Below are 20,472 nucleotides of genomic sequence, written 5' to 3' on the forward strand. Positions count from 1 at the left end.
GGGTTTCTTTGATGATGGAACGTTTTCTCCACTGTTTTCCCCATGACCAATTCGTGTTTTTTTGACAGGTAACTCCTTGGGTTTGATTATTAATTTGTAACTAGAATACGTGATATGTTCATTTTTTTTGTGTTTAATTCGTAGAACTCCATTTAATTTTAATTTTTTTTAATTAAAATCAAATTTAATAATATAATTATTAAGTTCTGCAAGTATTTTTTGGTTTTTGTTATTGTTACAGCTTTTTCGGCTTTCAAAGCCATTTTCAAACTGTGGTTTTATTTAAACGTGGCTTAAACCACAGTTTGAAAATGGCCTTGAAAGCTGAAACAGCTGTAACAATAACAAAAAATACTTGCAGAACTTAAAAATTATATTATTAAAATTGATTTAATTCAATTTAAAAGAAATAGAATACGTGAGTTGTTCGGTGATTTGCAGATTGATACAACTAAAGGATGTTTTGTTTCTTTTTGATATTCTGTGAAATTCCCCATTTATGACAAAAAATAACAAAACCTAATCTAAACCTAACTGCCGTTAAAACCTTATAAAATATTATCTTTGATTTTACAAATATATTTTGGTTTTAAATTCACCTACGTGCGATTCACCAATTTTCAAATGTTACAGATGTTAGATACAAAAGAATCCAGGACAATTTCTAATACTTTTAACAAGAGATTTACGCGATTCTATAAAGCTGCCTTTCTATAAGGGAAACAGCTTTTCAATTGTGATATGGCAAAATTTATTTAAAAAAAGGATCAATTGCACACTTTAACACGGAAACGTATCACATAATGAATTATTAATGCAACCATAGATATTATATTATTAACCGACAGTAAAGTAAACTCATCTAACTCCATTAATTAACTCGTTAAAAGACATTTTACAATGCAGGCTGAGGAAAATGTTGAAACAATAGCATTCTTATCACTGCATTACTGGCTCACATTACTACATTTGTACCTGGGGCGGAATGTTCTGGAATAATTCTCGATTAATTAAATGCTAAACGGAACATTAACGAGAATTCTCAATTAAATACTAAACGGAACAACAACGCGCTGGCAATGGTGTGTTATGCATTAGTACATCAGGGATAGTGTTGCACGATCGTTGATTATTTTATTTACAATAGTAGCGGCAAGCGATGCCATTGATACTGATATTTTATCTCACAGTAGGAACTTGACTTATTTTATGTGATACCGCACTAAAGTTTAAACTGTGCGTACGTAGCACGTATAATTATGGCATATCCAATTAGGGAGAAGTTGTGATTCAGCATCATTCAGGTAGAAAAAGTACTTAATTCCAACGAAATAGCGCTCAAGAAACATTTTTTATCTAAATGGTGTTTTCTCTTACCGGGAAAATTCTAAGAGTATCTTCCACTCTCCAAGTGCAAATATTTATAATCGTAATTTATTTTTATTTTTTTGTATATTTTTATCAAATATCACCTAACGAACCCTGTTTAAAATTTCTTGAAGTGAATTGATCTTAAACATGCTTTCTCAATTATGTAAATATTTGAGATAAAAGGCGATGTTTGCATACGTTTAGAACTATATAATTATGTGAAAAATATACAATTTGATGGGCAAAATGTCGAGAATTAAATAGTTTACGGGCTGTAAAAGAAAATTTAAAATATTTCATTTTGAAAGTGGAACATTGTTTTAAAAATATTAAAAAAAAACTTCCATCATATTACTCAAATCAATAATATAATTATATCAATAGTTGTACTCGACTTACCTAAGATGACAACTCAATATTTATGTGAATACTACACATATTTTTCATATATTCATTTATGAGTACGCATGGGTACTCACAATTTAAAACATACATAGGTGTTTGTTTTGCATGTATTTTGTTGATATTTGCAATCCCACACTAACCCGTTGGTATAGATAACGTCAGATTGACTTTGGTGACACAAATAACATAACGAACACGTATCGACCATTACTATTATTATCATTTGTTGATCAATGTCATAAAACGGTATAAGTTATGGTGAAGTGTTACTTTCTTAGCAGTGTGTTTTATTTCAATTTTGATTATTTTTTTTATTTTTGAATGACCTAGTTAACTAGTACAACATTTATAGGGTGGGTAGAAAGGATAGAGCCTCGCGTATACTATTTGCTTCATTCGCGATAATTATTCACCTTTTAAACTTCTCATAACATATAATTTCGGCGGACATGACCTGTTCAAGAATAGATACTTAGTAGGTACTTGATAATATGTCGTACTGGGATGTTTTCAAATCACTTATTTGTAATTTGTAAGCATCCCAAAACCAAACTAGTAAAATATATGTATCTAGCATCAAATTGGAGACTGTAATTCAAGTGTCTATCGTGTTATCAATATGACAATCTAATGATTATTGTATTGTTAATGTTATGTGTGATGTTTCGATGCCATTATCAATTTGATAATAAAAGGCGATAGTTTGAAGATAAATGGCTCCTATGATAATTTTACCACCTTGAACGCTGGGGCTATTTAAAAAATATAATTACTGTGTCCGCCTCACTAGAAAATCCTGTGTGCCGAAGGGAACTAGGTTTTGGATAGAGGGTTTTCAGCGATTTTTACAGTTCAACGTCACAGTTTTTTTGGGGGTTTTCAGTAACTTCTATGATAATGTTTTATAAATACTAGTCACTTCTTTTTTCCGATATGTTCAAATTTGATGGATAATGTAGTTATTTATAAAAAATATAGTTTGGTACTGGGTGTGAGTTTATTACATAACTTCACAGCGACAAAATTCAGAGCTTATTTGTCCAAAAGTATTAGTAAATAATAATTAATAATAAATGAAGAGGCGTGTAACTCTTCATTCATATCAATGAGGTTTTAATTTAAAAGATGTATATTTTTTACAATTGGAACTCTTAATACGAAAAACGTCAAGCCTTCGCTGTTTAGGTATTTAATTCAATTTTGTATCCGGCAAAACGCTGTCCCCACCTGTTGTTGTTCTCTTTGACCACATACATAAATAATAGCAACATTATAATCAGCTGCGCGCAGCAAGATATCCATACAAAATATGTTACGGCTCTTCGAGCTGATAAGGCTGTGTTTGCCCCTCTTTTGTTGGTAGATAACGTAATTCCTTACATGTGTAGCTTTGTGATTAGGTAAATAATGCTTCAAATGTAGTCCAATGATTTTAATAAATAATTGCAGCCGTTCAAAAGTTTCAAAAAATGGACAATTTATAAATGTGTTGATTTTAATGCTGCATGTTCTTTTGACTTCCATTGTCTGTTGAGTTGTGTATTTATAATCGGCTGTTAAAAATATTTTAAAAATAATTGCAGGTAATAAATCATCACAATGGCGGTTATGATGATTTATCATCGGTAATCCTTGAATCACAATGTGCGTTTAATTATGTTTAATCAATGCTAAAATTAAAGAAACAAAAAATAAGTTGAGCGTTCGTATAGGCATGTAGCCCAAAGGTAACTCAATAGATAGACCATAATAACTAATACCTCGGTTAGGGTTGCTGTGTTTTTTTACCGGTATTTCAACTGAATGTGCTCTGGCGAACTAATATCGATCTCTCCTCAACAGTGCTCTTCGGTTCAGCTTTGGAACACACTGGGTCAACGTGGGTCTCTTCAAGACTTAGATTCACCTCGTTTTTCGTTGTGTTAAAAATGTTTTTTAATTCATTATATAACATTTTCTCACAAAGCAGTGTAAGACGAACAGTATTTATCTCTCCGATTAAGTGGGTTACCGAGCTTAGAAATGTACAATGAACGAACACGATTATATTATTACATCAGTAAGTAAGAAAGCAAGCCCCATTTACAAAATGAGTTTTTAAGCCCGATTAAATTTTCTCCATCCTGAATTTGTATAGAATCTCATAGTAGTTGAAGCACAGCCAGTTTGCTTAGATAGCTAATAAAATCTTCAAAGGCCGAAGTTAGCTACAGACATGGTAATCAAATTACTTCAGTTCCAACTATTGTCTTTATTCAAATTTCATTTATATTCTTAAAAAAATACCTTTGTAAGCAGACACAAAATGAATTTTATCATCTTGTTAGTCTAATTCTTCATCTTCTTGGGAACCCATGGTAAAAACTAACCTGTCGCGTATACTCAAAGAAAGATACATAAAATCACAGTCGTGACTAGCGCGTTTTTCGAGGAAAGCAAGTTAACATTAAATCTATGCAATTAAAGAAATAAGTTCTCACGTAATCAGTGATTATACTCAATAGTTAGACTTCGTCGTGTTTTTCAATTACTTAGTCATAATATCACAACATTTATGTCCTCTGCTTCAATTTAGTGCAAGTATTTTTCCTAGCACTATTTATACATACGTATCCTAAGTTGAATTTACGTGGATACTTATTCAAAATTAGTTTTCTTTATTTATTTTCCTTGAATTCAAAGAAAGGAAAATTTAAAGAAATAAAAGTTGCGGTTTTTACTATCTTGGTACGAGATCACCCTTTGGTAGGCAGGAAAACACTTTCTTCGTCTTTTTTCTGCACATCAGTTTTAAACACAAATATTACTGAATATCAGCCGCAGCTGAAGTTTTCTGATAGGTGCCAGATTAAGGGTCTTATTTCCCTTAATCAGTAGTGGAATTACACTACCTACCACTTGTGATAGACTACTGTTCCCGACTATTCTTGGAGACTGCCCGACAAGACTGCTTCGCTAAGGCCCTTTCTCCCACGTCTTGGTTGACGTGTGTACTAAAACAATAATTTTAAAGGGACGTGACATGAACAACAGGAATATTTACATTATTTTAGGATTGCATTTTTCAATTTGCAAGCCCCTATTTTATTAGAGGTTAGTGGAATCCTTGCAATTATTACACTCAGTGGACAATAAAGACCGAACTTCTCTTTGAAGCTGAGGGCAAAACAATTTGGGATATTAAAAAAAAAATTATATAGGTATATATATTCAAGGGCTTCAGAAAGAAAGTTAAACGAACTGACACTTAAACATTTTACAGAGAAATAATTTTTAATCCTAGAAGGTCATTGTGTTTGTGAAATAATAGGGTGTTGAATTTTTATTTGGGATTTTACATTTCAGATGTGGAAAATAAATATTCTGTTGTGCTAATTTTAAAATCAAAAATGGTTGGAAAATTAATCTTATATCTAAGTTAGTTACAATGGGTTCTGTCGCATTCATTCTGGAATGAACACTGGCAATTTGTGAAGATGCTTAGTTAGTTTAGCTTCTTTGTGAATTTTGAATTTTAATTCAGCTTCCTTCGTGATATATTACGATGCTATCAGATACGGAAACTTCTATCGTATTTAGCGATATTTATTAGGCCTAATTAGTTTAATAATCGCAGTATTCCGATCAGGTGTTATTGTATGTGGCATTAAGTGCTGCGCACATTGTCTGATAATGTTATTGGCTCCAAATTAAACATCCACATCTCACAGCTCGCCAGTCTTAAGATTACCATCCATCACTATAAAACAAACACTACTTTGCATCACACTATCGATTTTCCATTGTTATAAATGACTTATCTCGAGAGCGTTGCGCCTGCGATAAACATTTGAAAATGTTATCATAAGCTACTGGATTTTCACAATGATTGATAAGAAGTGACCGTGTTTTCTGCAACTGATTATTACTAGTGTCAGCAACCACATAAATGTGTATATTGTCGAAGGTATTTTCCGGTATTTGGAGCACTGCTCCAGTTTCCTGAAAATTTTCGTATAAAATTTTGCAATGGGCCGTCAACCGTTCCCCACTCCAATTGCAATGGTAGACAAGGCTTCTCCACTGCTCTTTCTATGAGGCCGAACTCCAGGGATACTTGGTTACTGACTCCAGAACATTTTGACCTTCTTCTGCTTCTCCTGCCTTCCACTTTACCAGTGATCATGAGTTTCTCTTCTCAGTCTTCAGTTTGACTATCAACTCAAAGAATCTTAAAACACGATGTAGGCAGGTCATTGATAGCTTCGAAAATGGATGTATTACCGCGCTATCCATGAAATTATGAGCAACACCACATTTCGAGGGAATCTATCTGCTTTCTTTCACTAATTCTTAAGTATCCTCACCGTACAGAAATATAGGTAAAATCAGCGCCCTGACAAGTCTCATCTTTGTGGTCTTCGTTATGCATATCTCACTCTATAATTACTAAATATAGCAAAATATATAATTGTCAGCAACATTTCGTCCATGAATTTCTCTCAAAAGTGAACCTAAAGTTATCTTTGAGTTATTATAATTTTGTTTTAAATTAATTTAACCCGTTTAATTTGCATTTAATGGTTTTTTTTAATCACAACCTTCTCAAAAATTCTCACTGCTCTGCTCTTGGGAATTTTCGAAAACTTTATATAATCTGTAAACTAAATATTATCGACTTCGACCCTCGAAGGTTACAGACTTATTCAATTTATTCAAAACGAGTTACGATTGGTGAAATAATCTGTAATCTGTCCTATAAAATTTTTGGTTATATATACAGCTCTTCAAATTCTTAAAAAATAAATTATCATTTGTAACTAATATTAATGGGGCTGACAAACTTGCGCTGTACTCTCATGGTTAGCCTATTTCAGCATATCGCTCGCCATACATTACCATTGTGTATGTATGGCGAGCGATATGTTGAATTAGACCAAGCCACGAGAATATAGCACGCTCATAGCGTGGTCTGTCATGGGCCTAATGCATTGATTTACTCTATCCAACGCAAATCACTTAGTAAATCAGCAGGGTCGCAATTAATGATTGTAGGGATAATAAATTGAATACGGGTCCTTAAGTTTCCGCTATTTGCAAACACGTTGAGTTGGTCAGTTGTTATCGATATTACTGACGGTCACAACAATAATAATATTACGAAATTCTTTTAAAATAAATTATGCGTCACGAGAGATCAAGAGAAGTCAAGTTCTGTCACTATAATATTAATGTCAGTAACGATGTTGTCCCACTACTACTAAAACCGTAGGTAATTCCGTATGAGCCATTCGGATTTTTTGCTTATTCATGAATATAGAAATCTGTCTTTAGTATAGCTCTGGAAATACCACAGTTCAGAATTGCAATGGAAAAGTTATGAAATGGCTTAAGTTATGGTTGGTGGCTCGATCTGAATAGTTATGTTTAAGTATAAGTTAAGATTTAAACTTTCTGAATGGGCATTATGTTGTGTTGCGCTACCTCCTTTTGCCAACATTACACATCTATCCTGATGGTGGACACTGTAATATTGTTCGCAACGTTGGCTAAAGTAGGATAAATCATATTTTTTTTATTCGAACTTGTAATAGAATCTAATGACGCTGGAATTGCGTCACCGTAATTTGTGGCAGAGAAAGGCGTTATCCTTTCTCTGTTCCAGGAGACTCGTAATTCGAAATGGAGATTATGCTACCCCAAACAAAACACAAAGTAATCGCCAGATTTCTGCACTTACCAGGTTGGTAATTCATTGGTTTGATGTCCAGCTTGGCCCGCACTTGGAAAGAACGTTCGTTTAATCACAAGTCATCCTTTTTCATATGAACTAATGCACACAATCGGCGAGCATGTGCTACGAATAATGAGATTAAACGGCGGTTTTTCTTTCCGGTGTTTAGACGATCACGGTTGAATTGTTACTTGCCGCACTTTTCCTCGGTGCGTAAAATTATTCACGTTCAGTTACGTTTCAATTCTAATAATTGTAACTGATATGTATAAATAATATCAGACAAGCGATAAAGTAGGTACCGACATTATTTTATTGATCAATAATCCTACAAAGAAATACACATTTTGTAACAATCGCAATTGTACTAACATTCAGTAAAATTCTTATTTTGAAAGGCAATGATCCAAAAACGATTCACAAAAACTGAAATTATAATATTCTGTGTTTTTTCAAATGAATAAAGTTAACTAACAGTTGGTGAAAATTACCCTCAACCTCTTTCGTGAAACTGAGACTGTGCGCCTTAGCAATACTTTTACATAGCCTTCACTCAATTTGTTCTGCGACATCGTCGTTTCCATCAAGACACCGAAAAGTCCCCCAGCAGTAGTATTCGTACCTCGTAGTAAATAATTGAAGACTGATGCCGTCCAAAGATGGTGTAGAGATGGCCGTAACGAGTCCCGCATTATTCCGCAAGGCCGTGGAATAACGAGCCCAGCGCGGGTACTCACTCAAATGTGTGACTCTAAATTATTAATTATCTCTGGCAGTGGACCACCCACGGCTTTCTTTAATGCGTGAGTACCGCAGAAGAGTCCCAACTGCTCCCGACCTTGTGGAGCCAGTGAGACTATGGCATCCTCTATTGGGTTGTGTTATGTTGTGATGCTGAATATAGGTAGGTGGTAAAGGATATGGGAAAGAGGTAGGTGGAAAAGTACCTGCATTTTCAAAGCTGATACGCCAAATACGGCTAAAGCCATTTCAAGCAACGAATATGTGAAGTATGAATGGTGGTATTTCATCAGGGCGACAGTAAAAGTATTTACAGCTGGAACGTACCTGAAATATAACATGTATTATTTTGAATGAATAAATCGTAAAACACAAAATAATCAAATAAAATTTACTTGAGCACTTCAGAATTTGAACCCACGACTTCTGGATTCGTAGCCGATGAGCTACCACTCAACAACGGAGGCAATCAAAATAGAGTAATATACCGAAACCTCTGAAATCGAACCTTTTGTCACCCCTACTATGCATCTCTAAACATGCAATTTATCAAAGTTTTGATATATTTTGAAATATCGTCATAGTTTCAATAATATAAATTATTTATTTACTTTGGTATAATAATGAAAAGTTATAATTAAGTACCTTATGTCCTTGTGTTATGGGTTGCACTACTCTCCTCCTAACCCGTAATAATTATTATTTTCATTATAATAAGTGAATCTAATACTGAGTCGAGTTATGTTAAGAGTCAATAAGTTTTTCACAAAAATAACTGGAGAGTATGTAGGAGACGAGGTGTAATAATCGCAAATGAAGCAAGAAATTTTTTTCAGAACAGAATTTTGTGATGTTCCATTACCTAGCCCTACCCTGCGGAGAAATGACTGGAAACCAAAAAAAATCCCCAATTTATTTTATTTTTGCTTATCTGCTGGTACCTACCTATTTTTCACAATACCAGACCAATCAGTATTATCTGTCTATCCCTTAATAGAAGATAGTTAAAAAAAAATCTTTTCGGAATATTTTCCTCTCTTTTTGACGTGTAAACTTTGTTACGTGCCTCCACCAGTACGCTTTTTGTAAAGTGCGAATCCATTAACCGGCCCGCATTTCTATAAAGGTTTATTAATCGCTATTTTTATGGCGTTAGTGTCATTATTTTATTAGTTACGATAAAATACTTAGATAAAATCGCGTATAAATAACCATTTGCTGTAAATTGTTAGCTATACTACTCACATATCTAAGAATTGTTACTTTTTTGGAGCTTTAGAGTAGTTAAGTTTTGAAACTTTGACAGTGACTGATGCAAAAATTCTCTAGTCGGTATAAAAAAACTTTTATTTTATTCTTGTAGTTAACCTTTAAGACGCTAGCAGAATAATATTTACATTTATTTCCACTGTGGTATCATTTGTCTTTCAATTTTACCACAAAAAAAGGTTTTTCACAAATCTGGCTTTCTTAATAGGTATATCTGCCTATATTCATAAATATAGTTCCATGATAACTCAACACAGTTACAATTCAGCACACTTTTAAAAAGTGACATAAAGTCATTAGAAACGATGAAAAAATTTTTTTTTAACCTAACCTAACCTAACCTACATAACCAAGTTAATAAAGTTTTTGTTTCATCACTTTCCACGACTTTATATAACTTTTTAAAGATGTGGTGATTTATCCTGTTACCCATAAATATATACATTTTTTTACTTCTTATTTTCAATTTTTTCGCATTTCAGAGAACATGTTCATTTCACTCCCAATGTTTCGTATCAATGTAAATATATATATATGTATTAATGCATCTAACTTTTGGTTAACAAATCGTGCCATCTCCTCTACATTTGTATCGTCATTGTTAATCACAAACATTTTAATGGTCGTCTGATTGTATAAGGAGCCGTTTGTAAGAATAAAAGTTGTTTGTACGCCTTTAAAGGACGTGGTATGTTTTATTATTGCGCAAGAAAGGAATAATGGTAATAGTCGGGAAAATAAATAATGTAATCAGCTTATCTTTATGGCTGACTGTATTTGTTACTTTATCTTTTATCGGTAACTAAATTACTTTAATCAAATAATAACAGCACATTACGTTTGGAAAATAAGCCGCGTTTAGTTATTTGGGTTATGCGTAAATTGGGTAATTTACCTATAATCTATTAATGTTTTAAGTAGCCGATTGTCAATGTCATAATAATTATATTTATCACAAATGTAGCGTTGTATTTTATATTTTAAATTCATGTAAATATTCTCCCCAATGGTCAAAGAAACATATTATTCTGAAATATATTTTAAATATAGTATAATAATAATTTACGGAAAGTTGCTATTGTACCCTGTTTTTACCAGATTACCCGATTTTGGTAGAGTTTCCCTGATCGAAAAATGACCATTTTGAAGTCCTTGAAAAAAGCAATAGTCTTAACGTGGAATTTTCATGTTCAATATCAAGTCTCTTTCATCTTAATTCTGTTATGGCCACAATAAATACAAAACTTAATCTACATCAATGTACCTAATGCGGTTGAATAGGCATTATCAATTGATTATGGTCGTCATTTCCGATAATTTAGATCAAATCTCATCTGAGTTTATGCAGAGATAGATATGAACATATCTTGGGAAAGTTTAATGTATTTTCTTGATTTAATTTGTGTAACTATCTTCACTCGGTATGTCGACGACTTGTAATCATAGAACGTATTGATTAATATTATATTAATTCTAGCGCAAAACCAGTCAATCAAATTATTATCGTTATAGTAATAAAAATTAAGTTGTTTTCTTATAATTTGTCCGCTTAGATCAGTTTTAATGCCCAGCTTAAAATATGATTCCAGTTACCGTAGCAAATTAAAACATATTTTTATTACTTTGTATCCACCGGGCCGTTAAAAAAAAGTTAATTCCTATCGGGAGGCTCTGAGGGAAATTATTTACTGTCTCATCTTTCTAGATTCTGTGTAGAAAGAAAGTAGAGGAAGTACTGGAAAGGAAAAAAAGATACGGAGAGGTCAAAGGGTCTCTCCCAACCAGCCTTTCCCGATACACGCAACGCAGTTGGTGGGCTCACGCCTCTGCCGCAACGACCAATACAAGCCGCATCCCATGAATCCGGGCACCCCCGCTAACTTACCAAACGTAGTGAACCACTTGGTGTGAACTATGGCATAGGTGTTGGTTATCTGAAATATGGTCCCCCGGGCGGCGGTACGCGACTCCCTAAATATTATGGAGGAGATCGAAAACTACGCCTAGGTACAAAATTTTTTTTTTTTTCGAAGGAAGAATCACTTTTGTCGGAATTAATTTTTTTTAAATGTTCTTTTAAGGCGGAACATTATACGTATTGCAACAAGCTCTCTCCCGAGATAAAAAAACTGCTAAAAATAATAAATGGCTTATTGACCTGAGAAGAAAGGAGTCCGGGAAACTACTAAAAATATAACTTAATATTTTTTTTATCAATAAATACAATTTCGAAAACTAATAATCAATGCATTTAAAAAGTACTACAAAAATAAGACGCGTTATAAACTCAAGTAAATAATTTGATACCCACTAAAAAAAATATTTCTTGGAATAGGCTATATTCCTAGTTAGGGATTAATAGCGACCAGTCAAGCACAATGGCAACTTGAATTCCATGAAACCACTATTTATAATTAATTAACTGCTTATGTTTTGTATATTATGTCGAAAAAATAAGTATAATGTTAATGGTAATACATATTAGTGTTTCTGAAAACGTATAACCTTACCAGAGTAATCCTTTTTGGAAGATCTCACATCCTCAAATTCATGAATCACACCCCGTATTTATCATTTTGGTTCGGTACGAAAAATAGGGTAGGGAATACAATGAAATGTAAGTCTGTTATTTAAGTAAATACCCTAGTTTCCCAAAAAACATATTATTATATAATACTGGCGCAGACCCGTGAAAAATCAGGGGATAGTCATGGAGGCGCTCTTGCGGAGCGTTAGAGGTAAAAATTAGACTAATACGGGGTAAAAAAGTGGAATCAATTTTTTCACTTCGTGTCTCTTCTAAATATAATACATCAATGGGGTTAGTCTGAATTCTCAACAAATTAGTTCCATTTTTTAAAAACAACGATTAAAACAATTTTCTATTGAAATATAATAATAAGTAGGTTTTTTTCGCTTGTCTGAATTCTCCTAAAAAACACTTTCAATTTTCGAAACGACACTTAAATTCAAAGAAGAGTTCATTGAACTGCAGTTATAGACAGACGTAGTCACAGCCGAAGTTCGTATTTTTAACAGCCATTTCAAGTTACTGTTTTCCACTCTGGAAGGAAGAGCATTTAAAAAAAATAATTCTTCGTATTGTTTACAAAAATTTTCTCATTATGCCTGAAGCCAAGGATCTTTATACCCTACCGCGAAGGTCGTCATTCCTCCTTTTTGTTTTCATATTAGCTTTGTAAAGTTAATGTCTAAATTATGAATTAAAACTAATTACCCCTTACATAAATTCTCCGTTCCACGGCATTCATTAGCTTTCAGTGTCCTATTCTTCAACCACTAACCAAGGTCAATTATTATAATGCCATCATTCTTCCAACATCGCTAGGACTATAATGCGTTTTCATTTTCAATGGGCGATTCTTTTGAGCGCGTAATGAAAGCGCTGAAAATAACCCCACAGTGGACTGACTGCATCGTTCTGTCTGAAATAAACAGGCGGCGCGCGGCGTCGGCGTTGCGACGCCCCGTGACGGACGCCGAGGAGCGAGCGGCGGCGGTGGGAAGCGGGGAGGGGCGTTACGGCCCGTTATCTCTAACGGCAGCTGTCTTTATTATTATATTAGGTGATAAGGGAAAGCTCCGTAGCGGCTGGCCTAAAAATTTCCACCTGTTACGGAATATTCTGAATTCGTCCGGCATTCTGAGTGAGAACGGCGGGGGAATGTTGTTTGTTTTGATCATTTGTTTCATACTCGATTGCTTCCGAAAGTATTCATTTGGTGTGTAATGAAATCACGAATTGTTTGTTTCTGGAAAAAAATATTCATTTGTAAAGGATTGACGTTCTCTATTTCTTGGGATTATTTTTATAAGCAAGCAACAAAGCCGTAATATAAGTAATGATCCTGCGTTCGCCAAATTAGCTTAAATCCAATTTTGAGCGGTTTAAATTAAAAATTATTGGTCATAAACAAATTTTGATTAAAAATATTTTTACTCACATGTTATGAATACTAGAATTTTTTTATACTCGGCGATCGCGATGTTTATCCATCCGTAACTCGGTGTAAATATTTTGTTGATTTGTGGACAGTAGTTTTTTTCGCACGGCCAGATAAAAATCAAGTAATCGGATTTCTTAAAAAAAATCTTTGATATATCCAGACTTTTATTTTTGTCAAAGAACTGAATCTCATAAATTATCAAAGGAGTTAGGGTCGCACGACACGCCGCTTTTGTTTGAATATTACTTTGAGCGCACAATGACAAAAAGTTTTGACCTTTATTTATTTTATGGGTATCCCGGCTAAGCAGAGATTTCTAGAAAGGTCAAAGCACTTTTGTGTCCTTCGGAAAAAAGTTACGTTTTGTCTTTATATCCTAAATCATATTATTTTCAGTAATGAATGCCTGGAAATAATACTATCACATTTATGTTTGATACAGTAGCAATATGTATTGAATATTGTGTATTGAATGTCTATTTGGCTTTGAAATATCAAAGTGTAACAATTGGACAGAACCTCATATAGTTTTTGCCATTATTTTCAATTAATCTATTCATGCACCCGTAGGATTTTAACCAGGAGCCTACTCTGTATCTTTCGAAACTTTCCTGACGCCGGTTTAGCCACGTCACAAATCCGTATTAACCTTTCCCTTGCGGTGTTTAAAAATTCCTCGTCTTCCAGTGCTATACACTCGGTAAATATTTATATATTGTAATTACTTAATGTAATACTCAAATGTATTGCGGAAAAACACCAAAAAATTTGATCCCTGTGTTTAGTATATTTATAGAGATATTTTATCAATTAGAGACGATGTTCACTCAGTTGATAGCACCGGCAAGGAAAGGTTAAACCACGAATTTACTGGTTTGTTAACCCGAATGATACATAGTAGGCCCCCTGATATTTCTGAGCATATTTGGAGTAAAAAAACATAGTTGTGATTTTTTTTAATTAAAATTACAAAACTATATTAAATCTCTTAAAATTATTCGTAATTCGTAAAGCGGAAAATATTATCACCATGTCGGAACACGTGTTCATAAAAATCCAGGCAAATGCAGGTGCGTGAACACGTGTTCTGATGTATTAGGAATGTACTGAAATTTTATCAGGAAACGGTTTTCAATCCCGTTTTTAACCTGATTACGAATAATTTGAAGAAATTTTTAATTAATCAGCAATTCTAATTTTTCTCCGTGAAGAAATCGCTCGTTAAAATCCTTCTGGTACGTGATGTTACACCCTATACATCTATAAGAATAAATAAAGGCCTTCAACAAAGTATAGATATCTAAACTTAGCGAAGCTGCACAACACCTAATAGTTGTTTAATTATGTGTTTTCGTATTCACCTGTCGCCTATTAAATTCGACTTATTGGGACATGATAATAACTGTACAATCTTTACAGATGATAAATAAGAACATAAGCTACTGAATCATATAAATTATAAGTGTTGAAACAGCCAATATCACATACAGTTCCCCACCCTCACCTGAAAGTTGGCAGCTTCTCGCAACAGGTTGAATCACTGAGCTTCCTATGGAAGGGGAACAAAGCTCTTTATTTAGAACAAACAGTTTATTTCTGACCACCTGGTCAGTCTGGTTTACCGTGCAACATTTTCGTATCAGCGCACCCTCAAATGGACGCAAATAAATATGCAGAACGAATTTTATCAATTAACATAATGAAAACAGAGCATTTTTAATTAAAAAAATAATAATAATTGCACTTCAACAATTTGTACATCATGCATTCTTGTTTATCAGTCGTTTCCATTTGTGTACATCCCGTTATTTTATCGTTCATAACACGTTAATCTAATCGTTTTAAGTTTTTTATGAGTAGGTGCGTTGTAATGTTTTCATTTGAACTAGAACTCTTTTTAATAATAAAAGTTTTTCTGTTATTTTTCCGATTGAAGTGGCATAATTTTATATGTAAATTATTAATGTAAACTACCTATGGATGAATAAATAAAGTACTATATTGGTAGTTGTCTATGGGCTTGATATAAACACATCGCCTGTCAGTGGCTTCGCTACAGTTTGACAATTGCTTCGGAAGACAAAACAGCAGTCACGCATCCAAATGATTACATCGAGCAGTTCAAAAATAGTTTTTAGATTTAAGTAATAATTTATTTTTTTATGTGTTTCTACTGTGCACAGCTAAGTAGAGAATGACTATATCGAAATTGGGATTAAAAAGTTTTCATTTTGTAGCTTTTTAAATGTGATAGTGCATATATAAGTGCTAACGGAGAGTCAGTGAAATCGTGGAATCCCGGTTTTGAGGTTAGGAGTGTTTTGAGGTTGGGTGACAAGGGGAAAGGGAAGAGCTGAATTGGGAAGTGCTATGTTATTCACGATCGGGTATCTAGCACGGTCGATCAATAAAGGATTTATCGATAATGTCGATAACTTATAACTTGTCATCGTTCCCGACTACGACTGCAGATCTTTAACGTACAAACAACAGTTCACGTAAAATAAATTAAGAACACTTAGTCGTTGCCAACTGTTGTTTGTTCGTTGGCGATCTGTCGTAATGCTCAACATATGTACATTTTTGAAATTTGTCACATGAGAACGGGTCGCTTCTACGACTTGTTCTTGAGTCCAACAGCTCGGCTGTGGAACAATTTACCGGCCTCTGTGTTTCTTCCCTCGTATAATATGGGTTTCTTCAAGACCCATGTACACTCCTTTCTCTCCTCATCAAGATACTCCACACAGCATCCCCAGAGAAGACATAAGCCCTGACGGAAATTATTTTCCCCAGGGACTCCTGTGTGGAGTTAATCTTAGCAAAAAATGCTCGGGAACGACAAGTTACCGATTATTCGATAAAACCGTTATGGATCGACCGTGCTAGATATCCAGGTCATTCAACATACCACTTCAGGCAATCTTTTCCTATTCTGAGTGTATTTTCTTTAAAAAAAAACCTTCCTTTTTATCGTTAGATTTACTCCGATATAATTGAAATATACATACAGGTACTCCAGGTAATCTATATCGCGCAAATGTAGAAAACCACAAAAAAGCATTTACCTAAGTCATATCACAATATGTGGAAAAACTAAAAAAAAAGCAATGTGTGTGTGCTAGATTGAATAAAATGCAATTTTAAAAATTTGATGATAATTTACTCTAGTGAAATGAACACGTATTCCCGTTTCTTTATTAAACCTACGTTAAAATCCACTCGTCTCCCTCTCGTGAGCTTTAACATACTTTTCATGTTTCAGTGCCCTAAAACAGTGAGCAATAATTATTGTAGTAACGAATTGTTTTAAACCTTGTGCAAACTTGGACCGGTACAGATCTTCAGTGAATTATTAATACCAGCGGATAATGTGCAATGCATAACATGTGTTTATCTAAACTAATTATTATTGTTACAGTTTTAAACACTTATAAACCTTTTTAAATTTTAAAAATAGTGGCAAAAGAATGGCATATATTTACCGAGTTTATTTTAAACAGTCGTGTTTCTATTATAAATCACTAGATGTTGTATTTAGATCAATAACAAGTTATTGCTAAATGAGTTTAATGATTATAATAGATGCCAAATCATGAAAATAAATGTGTTCTACGCTTTCGATTAAAATACACATCTACACATAGATGTATCTACTCTACAATCTACACAAGTGTATCTTTCATTTCGATCATTCATCTGTACTGGTTGTATCTGTACCCATCCGAAGTTCTACATTTACCCCTGAGTGAGCGCGATAGTGTTTACCCCACGACTTCTACTGCGCCACTACGCCCGCGCTACAGCGGCGTAGAGTGGCCCCCTTAGGCCTCCGATGGCCTTGCCAGGGGGCACGCAGAGGGGCTACGGGCGCTGGGCCCCGAAACGGTAGCGGCCTCATGGGACAAGCCGTCGGGATGTGCCGCTTTCATGGGTCGTGCCTACATGACAAGAAAAGTAAGACCATGACCATTGACCATACACACTACACTGTTTTTATATCTGTAGCACTCACTTAAATTATGAAATTTTACTTTATCATATATTATAATAAAACAAATATGAAACTTTTTTCCACAATTTGTTTCAGATACACTTTTGTCACTCTCGCATGTGCTGATTAGAAATATTAGTAGTGTGTATACTGTATTTTGTTTCACCTTTCGTAGGCTTTTTAACGTTACACCTCACAACAGCGACACTGCCTGTATTTCAGTAGGACTATGTCACCCTCGATCGGAGCATGCTGGGAGACGGAAGTAAATGGAGAGAGAAAGATAGAACTCGGAGAACTATGAAATTAAAACCCTTACCGCTCTTACACATGACGTACATAATTTACTGACCATGAAAACGTGTATATTTATAACGATTCATCTACTAAAATACTTTTATGTGTGTAATTTCGATTGAATCAGTTAATTATATTGAAAACGTTGATTTTGAATGTAGAAATTGTTAACCCGAGAATTTACAAAAGCATCATATAAAGACGAATCACGAACACGTGTATATACTTTTATTGTTCTTTCTGGGTGGCAGAAGCCAGTCAAGCAATAATATTTTTATTACTTATTGATAACTGATAACATCCAGTCGTTATGAGAATAATTGTTTGCGGATCGTCCCTGTATGTAGGTAAGAAATCACTCCGTATCATACACATTGTGTAGCCATTAATTACATTGAATTGTGTCAAGTCACGCTATTAGCAAATCTATACAATGTCACATTTATAATAATTATAGAGCCTTAAACAGCGTGGAATGATGTGTTTCTGAAACATACCATAGTTTGATGAGATCCGATAAAACTATGGCGTTGTACGAAAAATTTTCGAACCAAAATGGGTGTCGAACAATGACAAATTAACGCACAGTAATTAGAGTGACTGCGTGTGGTCCGCCGGCGGAGACCGTACAATATAAGATTAATTATTATCTATTGATGCTCCTTATATAAATTTCGGGCAACTAATAAGCCTACAACAACAAGGTGTGGATATAATTATATTTAATAGTTGTGTTTATTTTTAAGGCTTATACAAAGGCCTTAAGTAAATGCGCATTATATTTAAAAATATATTTTTCATGAATGTTATTCTATATGAAGAATGTATGCGATAATCGTGGCTATTACCCAACTATGTCCACGTTTTAACACTAACTAATTATTGAAAATGGATCCAACAATATTGCTTTTTGCGGGTAGATCCTTCATAACGTCAACTCATTAAGTGACTTAGTGACTTTGAACTCAAATTATTTACTGTATCTATCTTCACGATAGATTTCATCACCGTTCGAGAACTTTTGAAACTTTAGATACTTCATAACGTCAACTCATTGAGTGACTTAGTGACTTTGAACTAAAATTCTTTACTATGTCTATCTTTACGATAGATTTCATCACCGTTCGAGAACTTTTGAAACTTTAGATAATAACGTCAACCTATTAAGTTCACGTTGAGCCTGATAATAGTGACTTTGAACTCAAATTCTTTACAAAAATACTGTATCTATCTTCAGAATAGATTTCATCACCGTTCGAGAACTTTTGCCACTTCAGAAAAGAGATTTTTCTTTTAATATGTTGGTTCCATTCCGTTTTTTATAATAAAAGTTATTCTTGTTGTTGTAAATTTTACACTTAAAATTGCATCTCATCAAAGCACAGCATGCTCTCTGACTCGAACTGTCAAAACGATTCATCAATATTCAACATAATTTTAATAGCCACATTAACTCGTTTTTATTTCACGTCTCTAAAACGAGATTAGAATGGGGAATCTTTATTACATAATAATATTGTGCTAATAAACTGTTCAGCTTTTTTTACCATTCGTTTTCGATGTCGGAATAGACTTTCATAAATAATTATTTGCCGCCTTTTTTTAAGTATTTGCTATATTTGCCATTTTTGACCGCACGTGTAACCCCAAGTAATATAACACTTTTTTTAAGTATTTGCTATATTTGCCATTTTTGACCGCACGTGTAACCCCAAGTAATATAACACTTTTTTTTAATTCTTTGCAATATTCGTAGTACTCAATATTCGTAAGTATGCAACACGAATAGACTTTTTTTTTCTCTATAGATCTACGATTTTCCCTTATTCAAATTTCCTTGGTGCGTTGCTGTACTGTTTTTATTTTTTTTTTGTCAATATCAAAATAAAATTTAACCAACCAAAATTAAATCAATATAATCGACATGTTTCGAAACTAATGGTTTCTTCGCCAGGATAATATATAAAAAAAATGACGCCACAAAGTGAATTAGCAATTATGGACGAAGTAATTTTTTTTTACGCAAAAATAAATAAATTTTTCTTAAATTGGTTATTTACTGTTTTATGGTTTAAACTCTCACAACATATTTTGTGGTCAGCTCATAAGTAATTTGAGAACATTCCTAGCAATGAACATCGCCTATCAAAGCTGTATGTATAATATATTGTTTATTAGTTGTGGCAGTGGCGGTTGATTGGTTTAATGTTTAGTTTAGTTATCCCTCGTCTACGGATGGCAGAAGAAGGAAGAGATGAGTGATAGATTCCGGTATTTCTGTAGAAAACCGTATTACAGTGTTTATGGTCCGATCCTAATGGGACAATAAAGCATATTGGACATGGGGGCGCCCACAACAGGCGTGTATGTATCGTTGGATTACTTTGTAATGCGGTTGCAAGAACATCCCACAGTAATCGCACAACTTTATTAGGAATCATGCTTCTGTGTGATTATTTTACTTCTGAGACTTTGTCAAGTAACGTAGCTTTTCATTTAATTTCATATGTTTCCCCCCCAATCAATTTCTTCTTACATAATTAAATAATTCCAATCATTGGAAGATTGAACTTTATTAAATTCAGCCCGGATGGAAACTACAATCAACACAATTGATGAATTATCTTGACTAGCGTATAGGTACTCACAATAATAGACAAATAGATAATAGAAAGGCACTATCTCAGGAATTATCTTTATAATTATATCTTCCC

At 33.8% G+C, this 20,472-nt stretch overlaps 1 protein-coding gene across 8 annotated transcripts in view; it reads left to right on the top strand.

Annotated features, from left to right (window-relative positions):
• LOC149426300 (dual 3',5'-cyclic-AMP and -GMP phosphodiesterase 11-like) overlaps positions 1 to 20,472 on the top strand; it is a 488,751-nt gene that overhangs the window by 269,023 nt on the left and 199,256 nt on the right. For 2 of the 8 annotated variants that reach the window (XM_089649733.1, XM_089649780.1), the window contains exon 2: positions 16,733 to 17,424. The exons of 5 other annotated variants lie outside the window; for them this stretch is intronic. In XM_089649733.1, coding sequence (XP_089505859.1) covers positions 17,367 to 17,424 — 58 coding nt within the window. In that variant the 5' untranslated portion in view covers positions 16,733 to 17,366. The remainder of the gene's footprint in view (positions 1 to 16,732; positions 17,425 to 20,472) is intronic. One more of the 8 variants, XM_089649838.1, reaches the window with a different exon arrangement.

This window comes from Hesperophylax consimilis, chromosome 1, assembly GCF_061612785.1.
Source record: "Hesperophylax consimilis isolate HC1 chromosome 1, BYU_Hcon_1.0, whole genome shotgun sequence".
Classification (NCBI taxonomy): domain Eukaryota; kingdom Metazoa; phylum Arthropoda; class Insecta; order Trichoptera; family Limnephilidae; genus Hesperophylax; species Hesperophylax consimilis.